The sequence below is a fragment of the Sciurus vulgaris genome (genome assembly GCF_902686455.1).
Source record: "Sciurus vulgaris genome assembly, chromosome: 17".
Lineage (NCBI taxonomy): Eukaryota > Metazoa > Chordata > Mammalia > Rodentia > Sciuridae > Sciurus > Sciurus vulgaris.
Window position 1 is genome coordinate 41708165 of NC_136478.1, and position 19258 is coordinate 41727422.

Consider the following 19258-nt stretch of genomic DNA (forward strand, 5'->3'; position numbering starts at 1 on the left):
CCATCCACCTCAGAGATCACTTCCTTTTTTAGTCTTAAACCAATTACTTTCCTGTTGGGAATATTTTGATTCCCATTCTATTAGAGGATTAGGATGAAAAGTAGCATTTAAGACTAGAGCTGAGTGTTCTGTCTGCTTTTTATAAGTTGCAAATGTTTCTCAGTTTGCTCTTCAGTTGCCCTGAGCAACCACAGTGTTTCCCCTTTGATGGCCACAGCAACGCAGAACTGCAACTTTTTTGGGTGCCCATACTGCATCTAAAAGATTAAGAATTTCCTAGTCATATTTTATGTCTTTTTCTCCTGAATTAATTAGCCCCTTTTTCTTATACTAGGCTCCATGAACATGAAGAGTGGTGAAGGCATATTTTGGGTATGTGTAAATATTGACACAGATTTCTGCTGCCATTTGGAGGGCTCAGGTCAGAGCGATAAGCTCTGCCTTCTGTGTTGAAGTTCCCTGAGGCAGAGGCTTTGCCTCAGAGGTGGAGTCCAGAGTGACCACTGCATACCCAGCAAGACATACTCTGTCTTCTGTGAAACTGCTTCCATCTGTGAAGTACTCCACATTAGGACCCTTGAGGGGCTGGTCTGTCAGGTCTGGTCTATTGGAGAACCCTTCATCCACGATTTCAATGCAGTTGTGATCAGGCAGTCCAGTCCTGATGGTAAGCAGGGTTGCTGGGTTTAGAGTCTGAACAACTTCAATGTGAACATGTGGATTTTCATATAATATGACCTGGTATCTGACCATCCTTGCATTAGTCAGCCAATATTGTCCTCTGTACTCTGTAGCGTGAGGCACCCAGTCAGTTCCTTCCCCATGGCTTGTGAGCCTCCAACACCAGAAGGGCTGTGGTTGCAAGGGCCCATAGACAAGGTGGCCAGTCTTGAGCCACAGAGTCCAGCTGTTTAGAAAGATAGGCTACTGGTTGGTGCCATGCCCCCAGCATTTGAGTTAGGACCCTATTCCAGACCATTCACGAGCATACAGAAAGATTGATTTTGTGAGGTCAGGGAGTCCTAGTCCAGGCACACTGGTCAGTGTTTGTTTACTGTCCCCAAAGGCTGTTTTGTTGTGTTTGTTCCCACATCAGAGGCTCCCGTTTCCCCCCGACCCTGCTTTGTTACCTTAAAGAGGGATTTGGCCATAACTGAAAAGTTAGCGATCTGTATACAGCAGAGTCCAGGAGTACCCAGGAACTCTCAGATCTAGCAACAGGCAGAAGGGACAAAAATTGAGCAGACCGCTTGTTTTCTCTTAGGGTCCAGTTGCCATTGTCTCTGAGTCAGAAACCAAGGTACTTGACTTGGTCTTGACTGATGTGGGCTTTCTTCTTCTTCTTCTTCTTCTTTTTTAATTTAGCTTTTAATTTTTTACAAACCGCATTTTGATCCATTGTGCACAAATGGGGTATATCACTTCATTTCTATGGTTGTACACAATGTAGATTCATACCATTCGTGTAATCATATGTGTACATTGGGTAATGATGTCTGTCTCATTCCACCATTTTTCGTACCCCCTCCCTCTCATTTCCTTCTACATATTCTAAAGTTCCCCCATTCTTCTCTCATTCCCCACCTCCCCACCCCATTATATATCATTCTCCACTTATCAGAGAAAACATTCTGTCTTTGGTTTTTGGGGCTTGGCTTATTTCACTTAGCATGATATTCTCCAATTCCATCCATTTATTTGCAAATGCCATATTATTATTATTCTTTATGATTGAATAGTATTCCATTGTGTGTGTGTGTGTGTGTGTGTGTATATATATATATATACACCAGAAGGCAGTATGGGTTTTCTTCTTTGAGACTTTGTAGACATTTTCGTATAGGAGAGCAAGAAGCAGATGTGCAGTCTTCTCGAGTTGTTCTGGCCAACAACAAATCATCCACATATTAGAGCAGTATGCATTCATATTGTTTTGCACAAAAGGCTCTCAAATCAGAGGCCAGTGCCGTCCCTGAAGAAGATTGGTGAGTTTTTGAAGACTTGTGGCAAAACGGGCCTTTAGATGGAGACATTCATTCTTCTAGAACCCTCTAGATGGCAGAGGGTTTAGTCTCAGCCTTGTCCCTGGATAAGGTGGTCCTTCCATTTAGACCTTTCTTTGGCCCTGCATCTGGCCTGATTTTGATATTTGTTTTGGTGTGTGATATGTGATATGTGTCCTGGTGTGACCGCCCCCCCTTTGGGGGACTTCTGGGCTTGCGGTGAGGGCAGCCACAAGAGGACTCATCATCATCTTCATCTTTCAGTCTGCCTTTCGTTGAGCCTCTTGGTCTCAGATGAGGAAAACTGTGGTGGCCACTTTAATCAGCTCACTGGCATTCTTTCCAGCAAAGCCCTCTCATTTTTGGAGTTTTTGGCAAATGGCTCCCTGGACTTGTCCCACAAAGGCTGCATTGATCGTCTGCTGGTTGTCTAGTGCCTTAAGACCAGAGGGAGTGAAGAGTTGGAAGACCTCACATAGTTGTTCATAGAACTGGCTTTTGGAGTACTTCTGGTATTTTGTTCATGTTTAGTGCTCCTTTTCCTTCTTAGGCCACCAATGAGAGTCCTTTTACCTTTAGGAGGTCTTCCAGTTTTTGGGGTCCCATCCTGGGTCTGTCCCCAGAAATTGGACATAGACTTGAATATTGCCTTGTGTGTCCGGAGCATGTTTCCCTAGCCATTTTTTTAGTTATAGATGGACACAATACCTTTTATTTATTTTTATGTGGTGCTGGGGATTTAACCCAATGCCTCACATGTGTTAGGCAAGTGCTCGACCACTAAGCCACAGTCCCAGCCCTCCCTAGCCATTTTAAAGCTGCTAGAGTCACCTGTCTGCACTCCTCCATATTAAATAGAAGGAGCTGGTGGCAGTCAACCCAGGTAGGCTGGGGGGTCTGGATAATGGATTGCATCAGCTCAATCATGGCCTGGGGCTTCTCTGTGTAGGAGGGAGTATGATTTTTCCAGTTAAGACATCAGTGGTGGTGAAAGGCTGGTATACAAAAATGCATTTTCCCCCTTGGACATTTCCTCTGGTCAACATAGGCAGGTCCTCTGGTCTCTCGTAGGGGCATCTGTAAAGTTCTCATCTGGGTTATAGCTCCGATCTTGGGAAGAGTTCCTGTCTTGGTCTTGTGATGGTGGAGGAATCTTGGACTCTTGGGAAGCCTCTGGCATAGAGACATTGAGGAGGAATGAGTAGCTGGTGTTGAAGGGCCACCATCTGCTGCTTCTGGGGAGGAGGGGACAGCCTGTTATCTTGGCGGTCTAGGCAATGTCGGGAAGAATGGCACATAAAATGGTGGATTCTCTTCTGATCACTGGGCAAAACTGGTTTCCTTTCTGTCTTTTCTTTGTCAGGTTTTTTCTGTTCCCTTTAGTAGGGTCCTAGGGGCCACTGTAGTCTGAGCTAATATCAACTTGAACTGTCCTTCGAGACAGTCGCTCAACCAAGGAGACTACTTCGGTACTATCTCTTGCCAGCAATCAATATAAAAATGTTCAGGGTTTCCAACAACTATTAAAAGGACCTCACCAGTGACACTTTTGTCTAAAGATCCTTTTGGTGGCCATCCCACATCAAAGGTTGGCCATTCTAATTCACAGAGAGTATTTAACTTTTGTGGAGTGGGTTTCACCCCATAGTCATGGTTAAAACCTTTCTTAAAGTCTGATAACATATTTTTTATTTTGTGTGCGTCCCTTGTTCCACCCTGTGTTGGTGTTGCACATTTAGGACAAGACTCGTTTCATCCGTCTGTGGCCGTTCAGGTCAGTATAAACCCCTGACCAGGAGCTTCTACCTAGACTTTGGTTGGTGGAAGTCTGCTTTAGACTGTATGAGGTACCACAGAACTGTGGATCAGGACTCAACTCTAGCTTCGGCCCCTTGGTTGGGTTCGAACCCTTCTGCTATCCGTCTCATTCACACACTTTCACATAGACATGGTCGGAACAAAATTTCTATGCCACCCCAGTTCCAAAACCAAAGAAAGAGTTGTGGTGTTTCCTCTGCTCACTGGACCCCAAACAGTGACTACTTGAGCGACTCCCTGGGTCCTTTTGGCTCCAATTCCTTTTGGAGATTACCAGGGACCTTCAGGTTGATCAAGCCTTTCTTCCACCTGCTTAGGCCTCTATGGGAAAGTCAGGTGGGATACCACTAATGGGTCCTACCTATTCATATGGATGGTGCTCCAAGTTCCCTATTTCTGGTTCCTGCACCTTGTGGGTTCTGTTGTGCTTTGGGGCAGCTGCTCTGGGGTGCCAGGTGAGTCACCTCACTACAGGCAAAGAGTCTCCTGTGCTGCACCCAGGAGAAGCATTGTCCTCCAACGTCCCTGGGAAGCCAAACCCCAGAGACAAGAGAGGCAGAATAGCCATCTTCACCTTTACCATCCCATCCTGGTAACCAAATGATGTGGGACAGATGAGACTGGACACCTGAGGAATTATCAGGAAGTAGGTTTATTTAAGCTGCAGCGGTCCAGTGGTACTAGTGCCTAAAAATTTCTGGACCCCAAGTCTGGAAATTCTTTCAGATTTATGCTCAGTGGGGTGGTTGCATGACAGTGGGTGATGAGTACCTAACAGTTACTCTTTTTCTCATAATCTTAGGCTCGACAGAGGGTTCACGAGTTTTTACCATGGAAAACAGATAGTAACTAGATAGTAACTTTTGTCTAGTGAGCTGTCTTGAGACAGAGTCTTATCACATCTTTTTTCTGCAAACCTGGCATTTATGAGAAAGAGGAAACTTCAGACTACAAGATTTCTGCAGAAATCCTGTGAAATCCTGTTGATGCTCTTTGTAAAATTTTGCTGACAAAAAGCTTAATTATGGTGGGGGGTGGAGGCTCTGGAGAAACTTAATTGTGGTAAGGGTCTTTTGGCTACTTCAGTGTATGTTATTTTATGTTATATATTGTTTTCTTAATTAACAAGATAAAAGGCAGCTTGCTTCGAAATGAAAGGTCACAATTTTGATCTGTTTTGTGGATACATCTTTATTATCTAGAGAAGCAGTTATTCTAATTTTTATTCTTTTTAATTACATTATATTTTTATATATTATGTTTTATTATAAATTGGTATAGGATTTATCCTTGATACTTTAACTATTGTTTATTTTCAGATAAAATTTATTTTTCTTATATTTTAAAAGGAGGGATACATCAGGGTAGCCTTTCTAATTTCAGAGTTCCCATTTCTGTTGTTCCTGAGTTGTGTAAAAAATGATATATGGTGACATAGCGCCTGAGAGTGTTTAGTTTTCCTCCTCACTTCTATCTGGCCTTTTTTTTCCTTCATCACTCCTGTGAGACAGTCTGTTGATGTCACAGGCTGCAGCCCTGTCTTGTCATGCTGGCCCATGGTTTCTGTGAACACCCGCTGCCTCCGTTCTCAGGTGCCTCCTGCACTGACATGGATACCATGTAGCTTCTATAAATGTGGATGATTTTGCTCTTTGCTTTTTTTTTCTTTTCTTTTAAATAGTAGATTTTCATTTTAGAGTAGTTTTAGATTTATGGAAAATACAGAGACTTTTCATAAGCCTTCTTACTGCCCCCCTCACCAGCTTCCTCTTTGTTAACATCTTGCATTAGTGTGGTACATATGTGACCATTGAAGACCCAGTATTGATATATTATTATTAACTGAAGTCTTTAGTTTGCATTAAGGTCCACTCTTGCCATTGAACAATTCTGTGGATTTTGACACATGTGCAGTGATGGGTGTTCACCATTCCAGCGTCATACAGAGCACTTTCATTGCCTAAAATCTGCTCTACCTGTTCGTCCCTCACCCTTAGCCCCCAAACTCTTGGCAACCACTGATGGATGTTTTCCATTTTCCAGAGTTCCTATCATAGGAATCACATAGTATTGTCCTTTACAGGTTGTCTTCTTTCACTTAGTAATGTCCATGTACGTTTCTTCCTTTTCTTTTCATGGCATGATACCTCATTTCCTTTTGGTGCTGAGTAACAGTCCATGGTCAGGTTATATCTGTTTATTTACCCATTCACCTTGAAGGACCTCTTGTTGCTTCCAAGTTTGGGCAGTTATGAATAAAGTACTACAAACATTCGTGCGAAGATTTTACTGTGGACATAAGTTTTCAATCCCCTGAGTGAATTTGAAGGACTGTGATTGCTGGGTCATATGGTTAGGGTTTGGAAGAAATAGCCAAATTGTCTTCCAGTGCAGCAGTACCTTTTTGCATTCCCACCAGCAATAAATGAAAGTGTCTGTCTCTCCACATCCTAGCTGATACTTGGCGTTGTCAGGTTTTGAATTTTAGCTATTCTTTAGGTATATAATGGTATTCATTGTTAAATTTCTAATTTCTTGATAATATAAGATGTTGAGCATCTTTTCATACGTTTATATGCCATCTGTATATTTTCTGTGGTAAGATGTCTGTTCAGATGTATGTTTGTTTCCTTATTATTTTAAAATTTCTTTTTTTGTTTTGTTTTTGTGGTACTGGGGATTGAACTCAGGGCCTTGTGCTTGCAAGGCAAGCACTCTATCGCTGAGCTATCTCCCCAGCCCCTAAAATTTCTTTGTAAGCTGAGTGTGGTGGCACATGCCTCTAATCCCATTCAGCAACTTTGGGAGGCTAACCCAGGAAGAGCCAAGTTTGAGGCCAACCTTGGCAACTTAGCAAGACCTTGTCTCAGTGGTAGATTGCTCCCCTGAATCCAGTTCCTAGTATTATAAAAATAAATAAATAAATAAAACGTTCTTTGTATATTTTGAATCCCAAGTCAAATATATGTTTTGCAAACAATTTCTCCTACTCTTTGGTTTGTCTTTTCATTCTCTTTATGGTGTCTTTTGCATAGCAGTTTTTAACTTTAACAAAGATAGCTTACTTATTATTTTATCTGATGAATTGTGCTTTAGGTGTTGTATCATTGCCAAGGGACTGTGGTTGCGACCCAGTGGCAGAGCACTTGCCTAGTGTGTATGAGGCACTGGGGTCAATCCTCAGCACCACATAAAAATAAATAAATAAAATAAAAGTATTGTGGCCATCTACAACTAAAAAAAAAATTTTTAAAGAAGTAATTTCCCAACAAGATCAACTAGATTTTCTCCTGTGTTATGTTCCTTATCTGCTTTTATTTTTATATTCATTGGGCCATTTTGTGCCTGGTTTTGGCTGTGCTGTTTTGTTGCTCTGTCTGGGCTCACGTGAGGATTCAGAGAGATTGAAAAATTGTTGGCATTTTACTGCTGCCACCTTTCCAGAACCCTGCTAACCCAATCTCCCACCCCCACTTTCTCTCACTCTCTCAAAATTAGCTCTATTGAAGTATAGTTTATATACAATAAAAATCACTAATTTCAAGTGTATAGTTTGTTAAGTCTTGATAAATGTAAATCATCATGTAACTACTACTACTGTCGACAAGACATTTCCATCACCCCCTGAAGGTCTCTTCTGCCCCCTAGCAGTGAGACCTTGCCCCATACCACTGTCCCTGGCAGTCACTGATCTGCTTTCTGTCAGTAGTTGGTTTGCTTTTTCTATAGCTTTGTATGAATGAAGTTTCTTGAGTCTGATTTCTCTTACTCAATACAGTGCTTTTGAGATTCCTTTATGTAGTTCTTTACATTATTGTGTAGGACTCCATTGTATAGATGTACCCTAGTTTGTTCACAAGCTGATGGACAATTTGGGTTGTTTCCAGCTGCTGGCTGCTTTTGAATATTTGTTTTATAAGTCTTTTTAAACATATATTTAAATAGTGCAATTGTTGGGTCATGAAAGTGTATGTTTATAAGAAAGTATGTGTTGATTAGAGCTGTTTTCTGAAGCGATTATGCCTTCCACACTCTCGCCAGCACTGCACAGGAGAGCTCCCCTTGTCTCTCATTGCCATCAGTACTTGGCGTTTGGTCTTTAGCTTTAGCCATTCAGTTGCATTTGTGCTCTTATTTGCAGTTCCTTGGTGATTAAGGATCTTGATTATCTTTTCACATGCTGGATTGGACATTTATATCTTTTTGTTTATGAATTTGCTTTTCAGAATTTTTGCTCTTTTTGTTTGCCTATGGTACTGGGGATTGAACCCAGGGGTGTTCTACCACTGTGTCACATCCCCACACTTTTTATTTTTTATGAGACAGGGTCTTGCTAAGTTGCCTGGGCTGGCCTCAAACTTGTGATTTCTCCTGCCTCAAGCCTCTTGAAGTCACTGGGATTACAGGCATGTCCACTGTGCCTAGCTGCTGGTTTTTTTTAATTTAGACTTTTTTCTTATATTGAATTTTAAAGACTTCTGTACATATTTTGAATGCCCTGTTTCAAATATATATGTTGGTAATATTTTCTCCTGGTTACAGAGGGAAATTTTATTTCAGGAAATCTAGTTATCACTTTTTATTTTCTGTGCTTTTCATGTTATAAGAAATTTTTGCCTATTCTGAGGTTATGGAGATTTTCTTTGTGTTTTTTTCCCCCCTAGGCTGTGTGATTTTACAAGCCTGTGATCTGTTCATCTCATATTAATGTTTGTGTGTGGTATATTCCAGACAGGGGGCAGTGTTTATCCTCATGGATAATTAGTTACTCCAGAATTATTTATTATAAAGACCTTTTTGCCCTAAATTACATTGGTACTTTGAGTATAAATTAGGAAACCATATATATGAACTCTGAACTCTTGATTCTGTTCATTCTTATTATACCAGAACCACATTGACTTATTTACTGTAGCTTTAGTCTTGAAAACTGGTAGATAAGTCTTTCATCTTCACCATTCTTCCTTTTTCTGTTTCTTTGCATATCCATACAAAATGTTGGAATTAGCTTTCCAATTTCTACTTGTGATTTTGATTGGTATTGCAGTGACACTGTAGAGTAATTTGGGGAGAATTGACATCCTGTCAACACTGTCTTCCAGTCCATTACTGTGATATATCACTGTTTATCTAAGTCCTCTTTAATTTTTCTAAGCATTGTTACAGTTTTCAGTGAATAGGTCTTACATTTACTGTGTTAAATTTATCCCTTGTGTTTCATGTTTTGGAGTGCTATTGTTAATATTTTTAAGTATATTTTCTAATTATTTTAGAAATTCAGTTGATTTTTGAATCTTGCATCCTGTAACCATAACAAAATTAATTATCTGCAAAGGTACTAGGGAGAGGAGAATCAAAGCAGGTAGCAGGTAGCTGGAAGGTACCGCTCAATTTGCAAATCAGAACTGAGGGCTTTCCCAGCACATGGAACTTTCAGCTCTAAATCCAGGAAAGTCTCAGACAAACCAGTGTGAGTTGGCCACTCTGTCTGGAGGCCTAAATGCTGCCCCTGCCTCCTTCTGTTAAGAGAGTCCAGTCTGTGAGCTTCCTTTGGCCTCCTCTGTTCTGCCAACTGTATTTTGTTGTGTTAACGCTGTGCAGAGGGGACTTCAGGTTTGATGCCAGCTGTAGGCCTGGATTTTGTTCACCAGCATGCATGCTAAGCCCTTAGCTTAATACGCAGAGCCTTAAAATTTGGGAAATGTGAGGGGAAAACCTCTCCCTTTACACCCATCACTTAAAAGAGTAATCACCAGCAGTTTAGTATATTTTCTCTCATATTTTTCTTTGTGTCTTTAAAAATTTTTGTTCTGAAGCCGTACACAGTGGCACACACCTGTAATCCCAGCAGCTCAGAGGCTGAGGCAGGAGGAACCTGAGTTCAAATCCAGCCTCAGCAACTTAGCAAGGCTCTAAGCAACTCAGTGAAACCTTGTGTCTAAATAAAATACAAGAAAAGGGCTGGGGATGTGGCTCAGTGATTAGGCATCCCTGGGTTCAGTTCCTAGTACAAAAAATGAATTGTTATGGTTATACATCCATTATGCCCTGCCCAACTCTCCTAACATTGTACTGAGTGTTTTTTCTCATCCTCTGGGCCACCTCCTGGTTAATGACTGCTTGCCATCACCAAGCAGGCCACGTCTGAAATACCAGACGACTGGGGCTCTGGCCACACCTTCATTGACGTGCACTCTCACGAGAGGACTGTGAGCAGGAAGGAACTCTTAACTCACTGTCCGGGTGGCAGGTAGAGAAGCTCTGAGGGCTTATTAAGGCAGCTTTCTCTGCAGTACTGGAGAATGACTGGCCCGAGTACCATGGCATACAGGGTCCCCAGGAACATGTGACAAGAAAAATGACTTGATGGTAACAAGTCCTACGAAGAGGATGAAATGCAGTGAAGTGGTCAGGGTGTCTGGGTGTAAGTGTGCCAGGGGACAGGGGCCCTTTGGAAATTGTGGACAGGGAGGACTTCTCTGAGGAGGGCAACTGCATTGAGGCCTGAGTGATAATAAGGATCCAGACATGGGAGCAGCACTCCTGGTGGAGGAACCAACAATCCCAGAAACCCTGAGGAAGGATTTATGTATTAAGTTTGTGAGCAGGACAAGGCTTAGTGGTAGCGACAGTGGGAGGGGGGCAGGTGGTGAAGTTAGAGGGGCCACAGGCTGTCAGACCTGTGAAGCCCCTCACCCCTTTTGATCACAGAGTGACTTGCCTGGCTTTCTTCCTCACCTACCCGTCAGCACTGCCCTCCCCCACCCCACCAAGTAACTTCTCACTCCCACCACCCCTGCCTTCGCGTGGCGTCTCTGCCCTCTGGCCGGCCTTCTACATGCTCTCTGACAGGCGTGTGTGAGCATGGCAGCACCCCCGCTCCCAAGCCCACGTTTCCTCTGGCACACCAGTGACCCTGCTACACGTACCTGTGAAACGTGTCTCCTGGACACACTACCTGTGGCATATCCCATACCTCTTGGGTTGCTGTAGGATATGGCTTCATCAGTCCCTGATGCCTGTATGCATAGGTTTCTTAATAAAATGCCACTTGTTATATGACAAAAGATGAAAGGGGGCTCAAGAGACAGCAAGGCTGTTTTAAGAATATTTATTAAAATGCAGTTTAAAGGTAAATAAAGGGGGCTGGGAGTATAGCTCAGTGGTAGAGTGCTGCCCATAATGTGCAAGGCCCTGGTTTCCATTCCTTGAACCACATACAAAAAATTTTCTTAAGTAAATAAAAGAACACTTACCCTTAAGATGAAGTTTTTAAATAATGCAGTTTGCCCAAAATCATCCATTGGATTTAAAGTAGACTGTAATTATTTACGAATATGGTATGGCATTTTTAAATTGTTTTTAGGTGCTAGAGATGGAACTCAGGGCCTCCTGCATGTTAAGCAAGAGCTCTACCACTGAGCCACATCCCCAGCCCTAGTATGGTGTTTATTTTGCTTTGTTTTGTTTTTAGCCTAGTCCCTTGTTTATTTTTAAATCCCTGTTTGCATGAGGTCAGATGCTGATTTCTGCAGATACAGGTAGCATGTATGTCTTCAGTTAGATTAAGTTTCCTTTCTGGATATATTTACTGTGTATGTTTCAGATAATACCTTTTTATATTTCAAATGCAACAAATTACTTCGGTCGTATAATTGATAAACATGTGGATCTTTATGCAACTCTCAATGCTGAAATGAATGAGTATTTTAAAGATTCCAGTAATAAAGCAACTATTGAAAAGGTGGAAAAATTTGGATTATATGGACTAGAGGAAAAAACAGTTTTTTACAGGTAAAATATCTATTTTTCCTCTCTAGGGTTGTGAGGCATGAGGTGATTTAAATGGTGTTGAACACCTGTGTTCACCATTGACTGAGTGTGAATGGGCCAGACCTAGCTGCCTCTCAGGAAGGCACTCCCAATGCACTCTGTCCCTAGATATCTAGTACAGTTGTGCACTGGAGACTCCATTCTTGGCTCCTGAGCGTAGAGCACAATGGCAGTGAGACCCTGGACGTTCATGGAGCTGTCAGAGTGTGCAGAGTGCACGGACGTCTGCAGCTTGTTTAATCCTTGCCAAGTCTCTGTACGACGGGCATCATACCTGACTTAGATAAGGAGCCAGAGCTAAGATGTTATGCAGGTTTTCTAAGGGCAACTCAGTGGGTGGCACAGTCAGCATTCCAACCTGGCCTGGCTGACCCTCCTGCTTGTTTGTACCCATTTTTCCTAAATTCACCTCAGGGCTGGCCACTGGTGATAGCCTTGGTCAGAAACTTTGAAACTTTAATTTGCCATATTAACTTTATGTCGTCAGATAAAGGAATTTATTCAAAAGTACTACATGTTTTTATGCTTAGGTATATTTTAAATAATGTGCCACTAAGGGTTCTGAAAGGCCTTACTTTTTTTTGCTTCTAGTTTGGAGTAAAACAGCAATGTAGCCGTCTTGTTAGTATGTTTTCTTTGTAATGGGTGAATTGAGGCATGGATGATTTCCTTTGTGGAATCTCTTTGTTAAACTGATACCACCATTGTTCAGGGTCCAGGTGTTGGAGATGAGCCAAAAAGAAGACACTTGGGTCCTGGATAATGTCCTTATAAAGTTCATAGATGAAGGCAGGACTGGACTCATCACAAGAAACCAGCTGTTGCATCTCCCAGAAAATTTCCACACTCTTCCTCCTCAGGCCGTGGAGTTTATTGTATGTAGAGTGAAACCTGCTGATAGTGAAATTGAGTGGAATCCAAAGGTGAGTTATTTTGACTTTTATGTTTTGTCAACTTGTAGAATATATTTAACCCATAATATACACAGAATTGAGGCTTATTTGAATTCAGAGTATTGAGTGTTTGCTTTATGTTCCTAGGCAGTTAGAGTGTGACCTGCTTAAGGTCCCAGCTGGCAGGACTGTAGTCACTGCCACCGTGTCTGGAACCTAGCCCTGAGCCAGAGTATGAGGACCCTTGACACTGTGGCTGCCATTGTTGGTGTTCATCTTAGAACTGATGTAATACAGGGTCATGGCAAGATAAATTGGCTGTCGGCTAAGGAAAAGAAATGGTGTGAGCACAAATAAAAAATAAGTCCCAGTCCAAGTGGGGACATAGGTGGTGGGTACTCTCTGTAGAGGCCAGGTCATTCTGTTGCAGTTGGAAGGATAGGGCAAGGAAGGGAGAGATGGAGCTTCTGAGGTAAAGGACATTTCCTCTGGGCCCTGTGGGGTCACTGGGATGTCACCAAGTAGAATAGCTAGGGCACCTGAGGCAGAGAACACTGCCTGAGCCAAGACAGAGCATAGAGAGCAGCCCCTCACGCTCACACAGTTGTCCAAGGTGAGCCGAAAGGCACCACACGGTGTCTGGCTCATCACTGAGCAGTGAGTCATGTTCGTAATGATGCTCCTGATTCCTCAAGAGAAGGTTGAATTTTGTGGACTCTGATTAATGAATTATGAAATAAGCCATTGCAAGTGGCAAAGTGAAAACAATTTGGGTTATAAACAGGGTTAAACACTGCCCATGAAATAAGCCAATGAGTATCTCTGGACAAATACACAACCTTACCATTGTGGGTTTAGCGAAGAGAGCCTTTATCAAATGGCAGTCCTCTCCATTGGTTGTACTAAATATTTACTGAGTGTCTGTTGTGTGCCAGGATCTGTGCTGGTTCTGGGTATGTAGCCATCAGCAAGAAGGATGGTCCTTGGTCTTCCAGACAAGGTCTGTAAAGATAACTGACCACAGGTGTTTCTTAATGGCCAGCATTCTGTAGACACGGGGACAGGTTCTGTGTGTATTCTTCCAGATGCACTCAGGAAGTTCAAGGGGGATGGAAACAATCTTATCTCCCTCCTGTTCTGTTTTATTGATGTTAAAATGTGCATGAAAGATTGTCCACAGGCCTTATCTGCTGTGACCCTCCTTGAGAGGATCATAGAAAAGTGCACATGAGTGGGGCTTACTGGCACATGCCTGTAATCCCCACGGCTCGGGACGCTGAGGCAGGAGGATAGCGAGTTCAAAGCCAGTGTCAGCAAAATGTGAGGCGCTAAGCAGCTCAGTGAGACCCTGTCTCTAAATAAAATACAAAATAGAACTGGGGATGTGGCTTAGTAGTTGAATGCCCAAGTTCAAGCCCTAGTACCAAAAAAAAAAAAAAAAAAATAGGAAAAGAAAGAGAAGAGAACATGAAAGACCAGCTCCCCTCAGACCCTGTCCAGTGGAGCAGAGCAGCTCCATTGCCATGACATCCTCTGGAGCAGCAGGAACAACTTTAGTTTCTTCTATTGAACTTTCAAGGAAATAAACATGCATACTTTGTAGAGAGAAGAGAATTGCCAGAAGTGATGGGTGCACACATGTCAACAGTGGGAAACGTGTAGTATTAGGAGTCCAGAGACTCCACGTGGACTCTCACCTGTTCTTGGAACAACTAGCATGAGCCCTTGGGCAAGTGTCTGCACCTTTCTGCATCTCTCCTTGGTAAACTGTTGTTACCCTCACAGAGGAAATGGGATGATGCCTCCCTAGCCCATAGGGTGCTTAGAATATTTTGCAAACTATGCAGCATATACAGAATAAAGTCTTTTGTTAAAGCTTCACATAAATAACTGAAGTTCTGTTTTTAGGTTACTAGGTACATTCATCATAAAATTATTGGAAAATTACATGATGCAAAAGTGGTACTGGCTTTGGGAAACACTGTTTGGATTGACCCAATGGTAAGTATGCAGTTTTATTAGAAATCTCAGTTTCAGTGGGCTCCTAAAAGAATCCAAATTATTCTAATGTGTTGTCTGAATGACCATTTGCATCTCAGCTTATTTGGGGCTCTGAGTTAGGGAGAGGTCTTTTGCATGTCATTTTGGTTATGAATTTGATTGTGGTTTTAATTTTTGGGTTTTTTTTTTTTTTTTGGAGTATTTTACCTGGTAACCCAGTGCACACATGCTTCTGTGTATATGATGCACATGCACGCACACATAAAACTAGTTTTATGAAACTGTCCTTTCTACATGTGACATTTTCTAGTATTTACAATTCTGCTCTATTTCACTTCTTTAATGTTGATCATGAATAATTAAGTCAGTCTCACAGCCCATCATCCATACCATGTGAGTAACCTGGGATCAATGACTGCTGTCCCAGATCCATCTTTGCTAGTTTGTAAATGATCCTAAAGACCTAAGACATGTTCACTAATGCTGAGAGTTCCTGTCCTTGAGCATTCAAAGATAGGTTTTCCTACATTCACAGTTTCTACCTCATTTATTCACCACATGTTTACTGAGCACCTACTAGCTGCTAGGACAAGTACTGGGCCCTTGGGTTCCATCTGTGAACTAAACAGCTGAGGCCTTCTGCTCTGTGATGCTGATGTAGGGTTGGGTATGAATGTGACACAAGGACATGTGGTACACAGGGCCTCTGTCTCTCCACTGGTACTGGTGCACCCCTCTCTAAGTTTGCTAATTAGACAAATCTTAATTCCCGTGATTGTTCATAAGATTTTAAGGAATTCAATTTAAAATTGTTTTGCCAGAGGTGGTTTTTATAAAGTTAGAAAAGCTTTAATGCCTTAAAAGGGGAGTTTGGTTTATGATTTAAGGATAAGAGGAGAAGATAGTTTTTAGAAGAGAAAATGAAGATTACCAGTGCAGATAAGTAGAGATGGGGAGTCTGAGTTGATGCTGTCATAGTATTATAGTTGTTCTCTGGAAACTTCAGAAGAAATTCCTAAAACTGCAGCTCATAGAATGAAGCAAAAAAGAAAACCACTTGGCAAATATGTTCCCACAGCTGCAGCATGTGCCACAGTGTCCACTGGCACAACAGAAGGAAGCCAACCCCCCTGCTTGCCAACTTCTGCACCCCGACCAGCTCTGTCTCCATTTTGACTGGAGAAAGGCTCTCTTGCACATTCCCAGGCGGGACCTGTGCCCAGGGATCACTCAGGAAGGTGCCCAGCAGGGCCAGCCTGGCCTGCCCCTGCTCCACCTTGGAAGTGACACTCAGTCCTGTGTCCACACCTTCCTTCCACACGAATCGAGACTGTTGCAGATTGTCACGATTCACTTAGTTTTGTATAAATTGAAATACATGAGGATGTTTTGGTTGCAGAAAAGACAAGTAGAGGAAATAGTCCATAACACAGGATTTAGGGTCTTGGTATAAGCCCTTTCCAAACATGGTAGGACTCTGAGCCTTAAGCTTCTCCTTGCTGATAGAGATAAAAGTGGTTGAGTGTAAGAATCAGAAGAACATAAGAATTTTGTATTTGGTTACAACATCACAGATTGACCTGGAATAGGGATTTTATTCCAGAATTCAGTCTCAACACTAGATCCTATGTCCACTGTGTGGGTTTGGGTTTGGGCTTGTGAAGGTTTGCTGAAACCTCATTGTGAAATAAACATGCTGCAGTGGGAAATGCTTGTTGTGGACGTCCTGGAGCACATCAGATATGCAGAGAGAGACTGAGAGGCCACGTTAGAATATTCCTGATTCAGTTAAAATTCAGTGTGACTCCTGCAAATGCATGTTTTCTCTTTGATTCAAGGTACATGTTACAAAACTTACAAATTTGAAAACTTCTGTCATTGATTATAATGTTCGAGCTGAAATTTTGTCTATGGGAATGGGCATTGACAATTCAGAACACATAGAACAACTGCAAAAATTATACAGAGGAGCTAAAATGCCAACTTTTGAAGAGCACACAAGCCAATCTCTGTAAGTGTCTTTCTGCCTCCCTTTTGGAAGAGCTGGTTTGTTTTATGGAAATGTAAGTGTTAAGTTAAATGAGGCTTTCCATCCCTGTCACTCAGCTTTGATAACCACCAAGGCTCAAGGAGTCTTGTTTTACCACTACCCTAACCTACACTCTATAGTTTTTGGTGGTGTATATTCAAGCAGATCTCAAGTGTGTTATTCCATCTATATCTCTTACAGAAAGGACTTTTCATTAACTTTTAGTTGGCAAATAGCACACATACAGAAAATCACATGTCACAAGAACAGTTTAATGGATTTTTTGAGCACAGCTGGGAAATCAGCCCCTGATCAAGAAACAGAGCATGACTCAGAGCCTCCTCCCCTCCCAAGGAAAGTCATTCTGTCATGGAAAAGCATGGATGGGATTTCCCTGGTTTTGAACTCTGTAAATGGAATCAAGCAGTGTGCCTCCTTCATGTTTATCTTCTTTAACTCAGTGCTGCTTGTGCAGTTCATCTAGTTGTGTGTGTGCAGCTGTGAATCCAAGCAGTCATTGCTGCATCGTGTCCCTTTGTATGAATGGACCATGATTTGTGTTGCCCATTCTGCTGTTGCCTGGGGAGCTTCCACTTGGGGGTACTTCAGGTAGTGGTGTCTCCTGCATGTTTTTTGGTGCACTGGGAGAGAGAGTTTTGATGGAATGGAATTTCTGAGTTGTAATTAGAGCCACTGCCCATCAGTGTTCCCAAGTGGCTGCACCAGTTTACGCACCCATAAGCAGACATGAGTGACCATGAAGTTTCTCTGAAAGGTATGTAGACACACAGAGGGAGAATGGGCACAGTATGTGTGTTCACCAGAGGATTTGTACCAAGAACTCCTGATCATAAAGAAAAATGTGGATCCCTATTAGGAAAGGGGACAGAAGACTTGACAGACACTTCACAGCGTCCAGTTGCTGTATGAAAAGGTGCCCACGCTCATTAGCCAGCAGGGAAGTGCAAATTCAAACCAAAGGCCCAGCATGAAGGGAGAAATGAGAAAGGAAATCCCTAGCATCAGCCAGGATGTGGAGGAATAGTGGCCAAGCGTGGTGGTGCCTACCTGTAATCCTAGCTAGGTGGGGGGCTGAGAGGCAGGGTGAGGCCCGCCTAGGCAACATAGCCAGACTCATCTATAGGTGTCTTTGGAATTAAAATATCAGTTGATTTCTTCACGCTTTTGGAAATGAGAAAAATTCCTCCTACTTACAAGAGATTCTTTTAAAAATGAAGATGCCATTACAGTTCAGAGTTAACAAACATGAGGTTTGGTCATTTAGGGAAGCACCCTACTCTTGAGCCCCAGTTTTGCACAAAGGCTCTACTGGTTCCCTTTCTGGACTGTGATTTTGAAACTGAGCAGGGACAATTACAACATGGCATGGTCACTGGCAGAGAAGAGGGGTGCAGAGCACCACGAGGTCTTATGGAGGAAGCCTGCCTAGGAGTCTGTATGTTAGAGAGTTCTTAGAGAACAGAGGAAATTCTGATGGGTTGCGAGGGAGCAGGGGAGAATATTTAAGGCTATGGGGGAGCAACCCTTGGAGAAAAGATAAGGAGAAGGGGCAAGGTTGGGGAAAATTGAAGTTACAATAGATGGTGAGGTTGGTGGTGAGAAGGCTTCCAAGGAGGGGTTGGTGGGGGTGTGGAAGACTTCAGGGGTCTTGTTCAGCATTTGTACCTAGGTAGGTAGCCAATGGGTGGTGAAAAGTTTTACAGGATTCTAAAAATACAGCTGAACACAGCATGTTGGGATGAGGAAAGACAGTACACAGGTGATGGGGGACAGGGTGGCAGTTTCCTGGATGAGAAGGCTGGTATCCCCCAACAGATAGACTGTGAAGGAGGACATGTTCTGGGCACCAACAGGTGGAGAAACAATAACACAATGGCAAATGTAGGGAACATGATTCTGAGACCCCGCGATTGTGAGGGTGTTTGTATCATAGACAGTGTTTTCCAGAGAGCAGCTCATTGAAGAGGAAGAGATACTAAGTTTGGTTTTGGACATAGTAAGTTTTAAGCTTATCGAAAGTATAAGCCCAGAGCTCAGGCAAGCAGCAGGGAAAGGCTCTTCATTTGCTGGTATTTGAGGAGAGCGAAGACTTTGGTGAGTGTGAGGAGGAAGAAACAGACCTGGCAGAGGAGGATCTAGCACAGGAGGTCAGTTCTATGGTAGAAGAGGTGGGTGGGACGTGCAGGAGCTGAGGAGGAGGCCTGGGGTGGAGTGCCTGCATCAGTGGGCACGGTACACTCTCCTCTGCTCTGTGTGCTGTGCCATGCCCCAGGCTTACGTGTGACCATCAGAAGCCCCCTTGGAGGGGCTGGGGTTGTGGCTCAGTGTTAGAGCCCTTGCCTAGCATGTGTGAGGCACTGGGTTCAATTCTGAGCACTGCATAAAAAAATAAATAAAATGAAGGTTCATCCACAACCAAAAACAAAAAAAAGTATATATCTATAATATCTATATATATATCTATATATGATTTTTAAATAAAATTAAAAAAATAAAATGCATCTTTAATTTTTATAAAATTAAAAAATAAAATGCAACTGGGGTTGTGGTTCAGTGGCAGAGCGCTTGCCTAGACGGTGTGAAACACTGGGTGTGATTAATACAAAAAAATGAATAAAATAAAGGTATGTCAACATCTAAAAAAAATTAAAAACAAGCCC

At 42.6% G+C, this 19258-nt stretch overlaps 1 protein-coding gene across 3 annotated transcripts in view; it reads left to right on the forward strand.

Annotated features, from left to right (window-relative positions):
* TDRD12 (tudor domain containing 12) overlaps positions 1-19258 on the forward strand; it is a 92487-nt gene that overhangs the window by 68168 nt on the left and 5061 nt on the right. For all 3 annotated transcript variants that reach the window (XM_079119897.1, XM_079119895.1, XM_079119896.1), the window contains 4 exons: positions 11428-11615; positions 12367-12577; positions 14456-14548; positions 16387-16559. In XM_079119897.1, coding sequence (XP_078976023.1) covers positions 11428-11615; positions 12367-12577; positions 14456-14548; positions 16387-16559 — 665 coding nt within the window. The remainder of the gene's footprint in view (positions 1-11427; positions 11616-12366; positions 12578-14455; positions 14549-16386; positions 16560-19258) is intronic.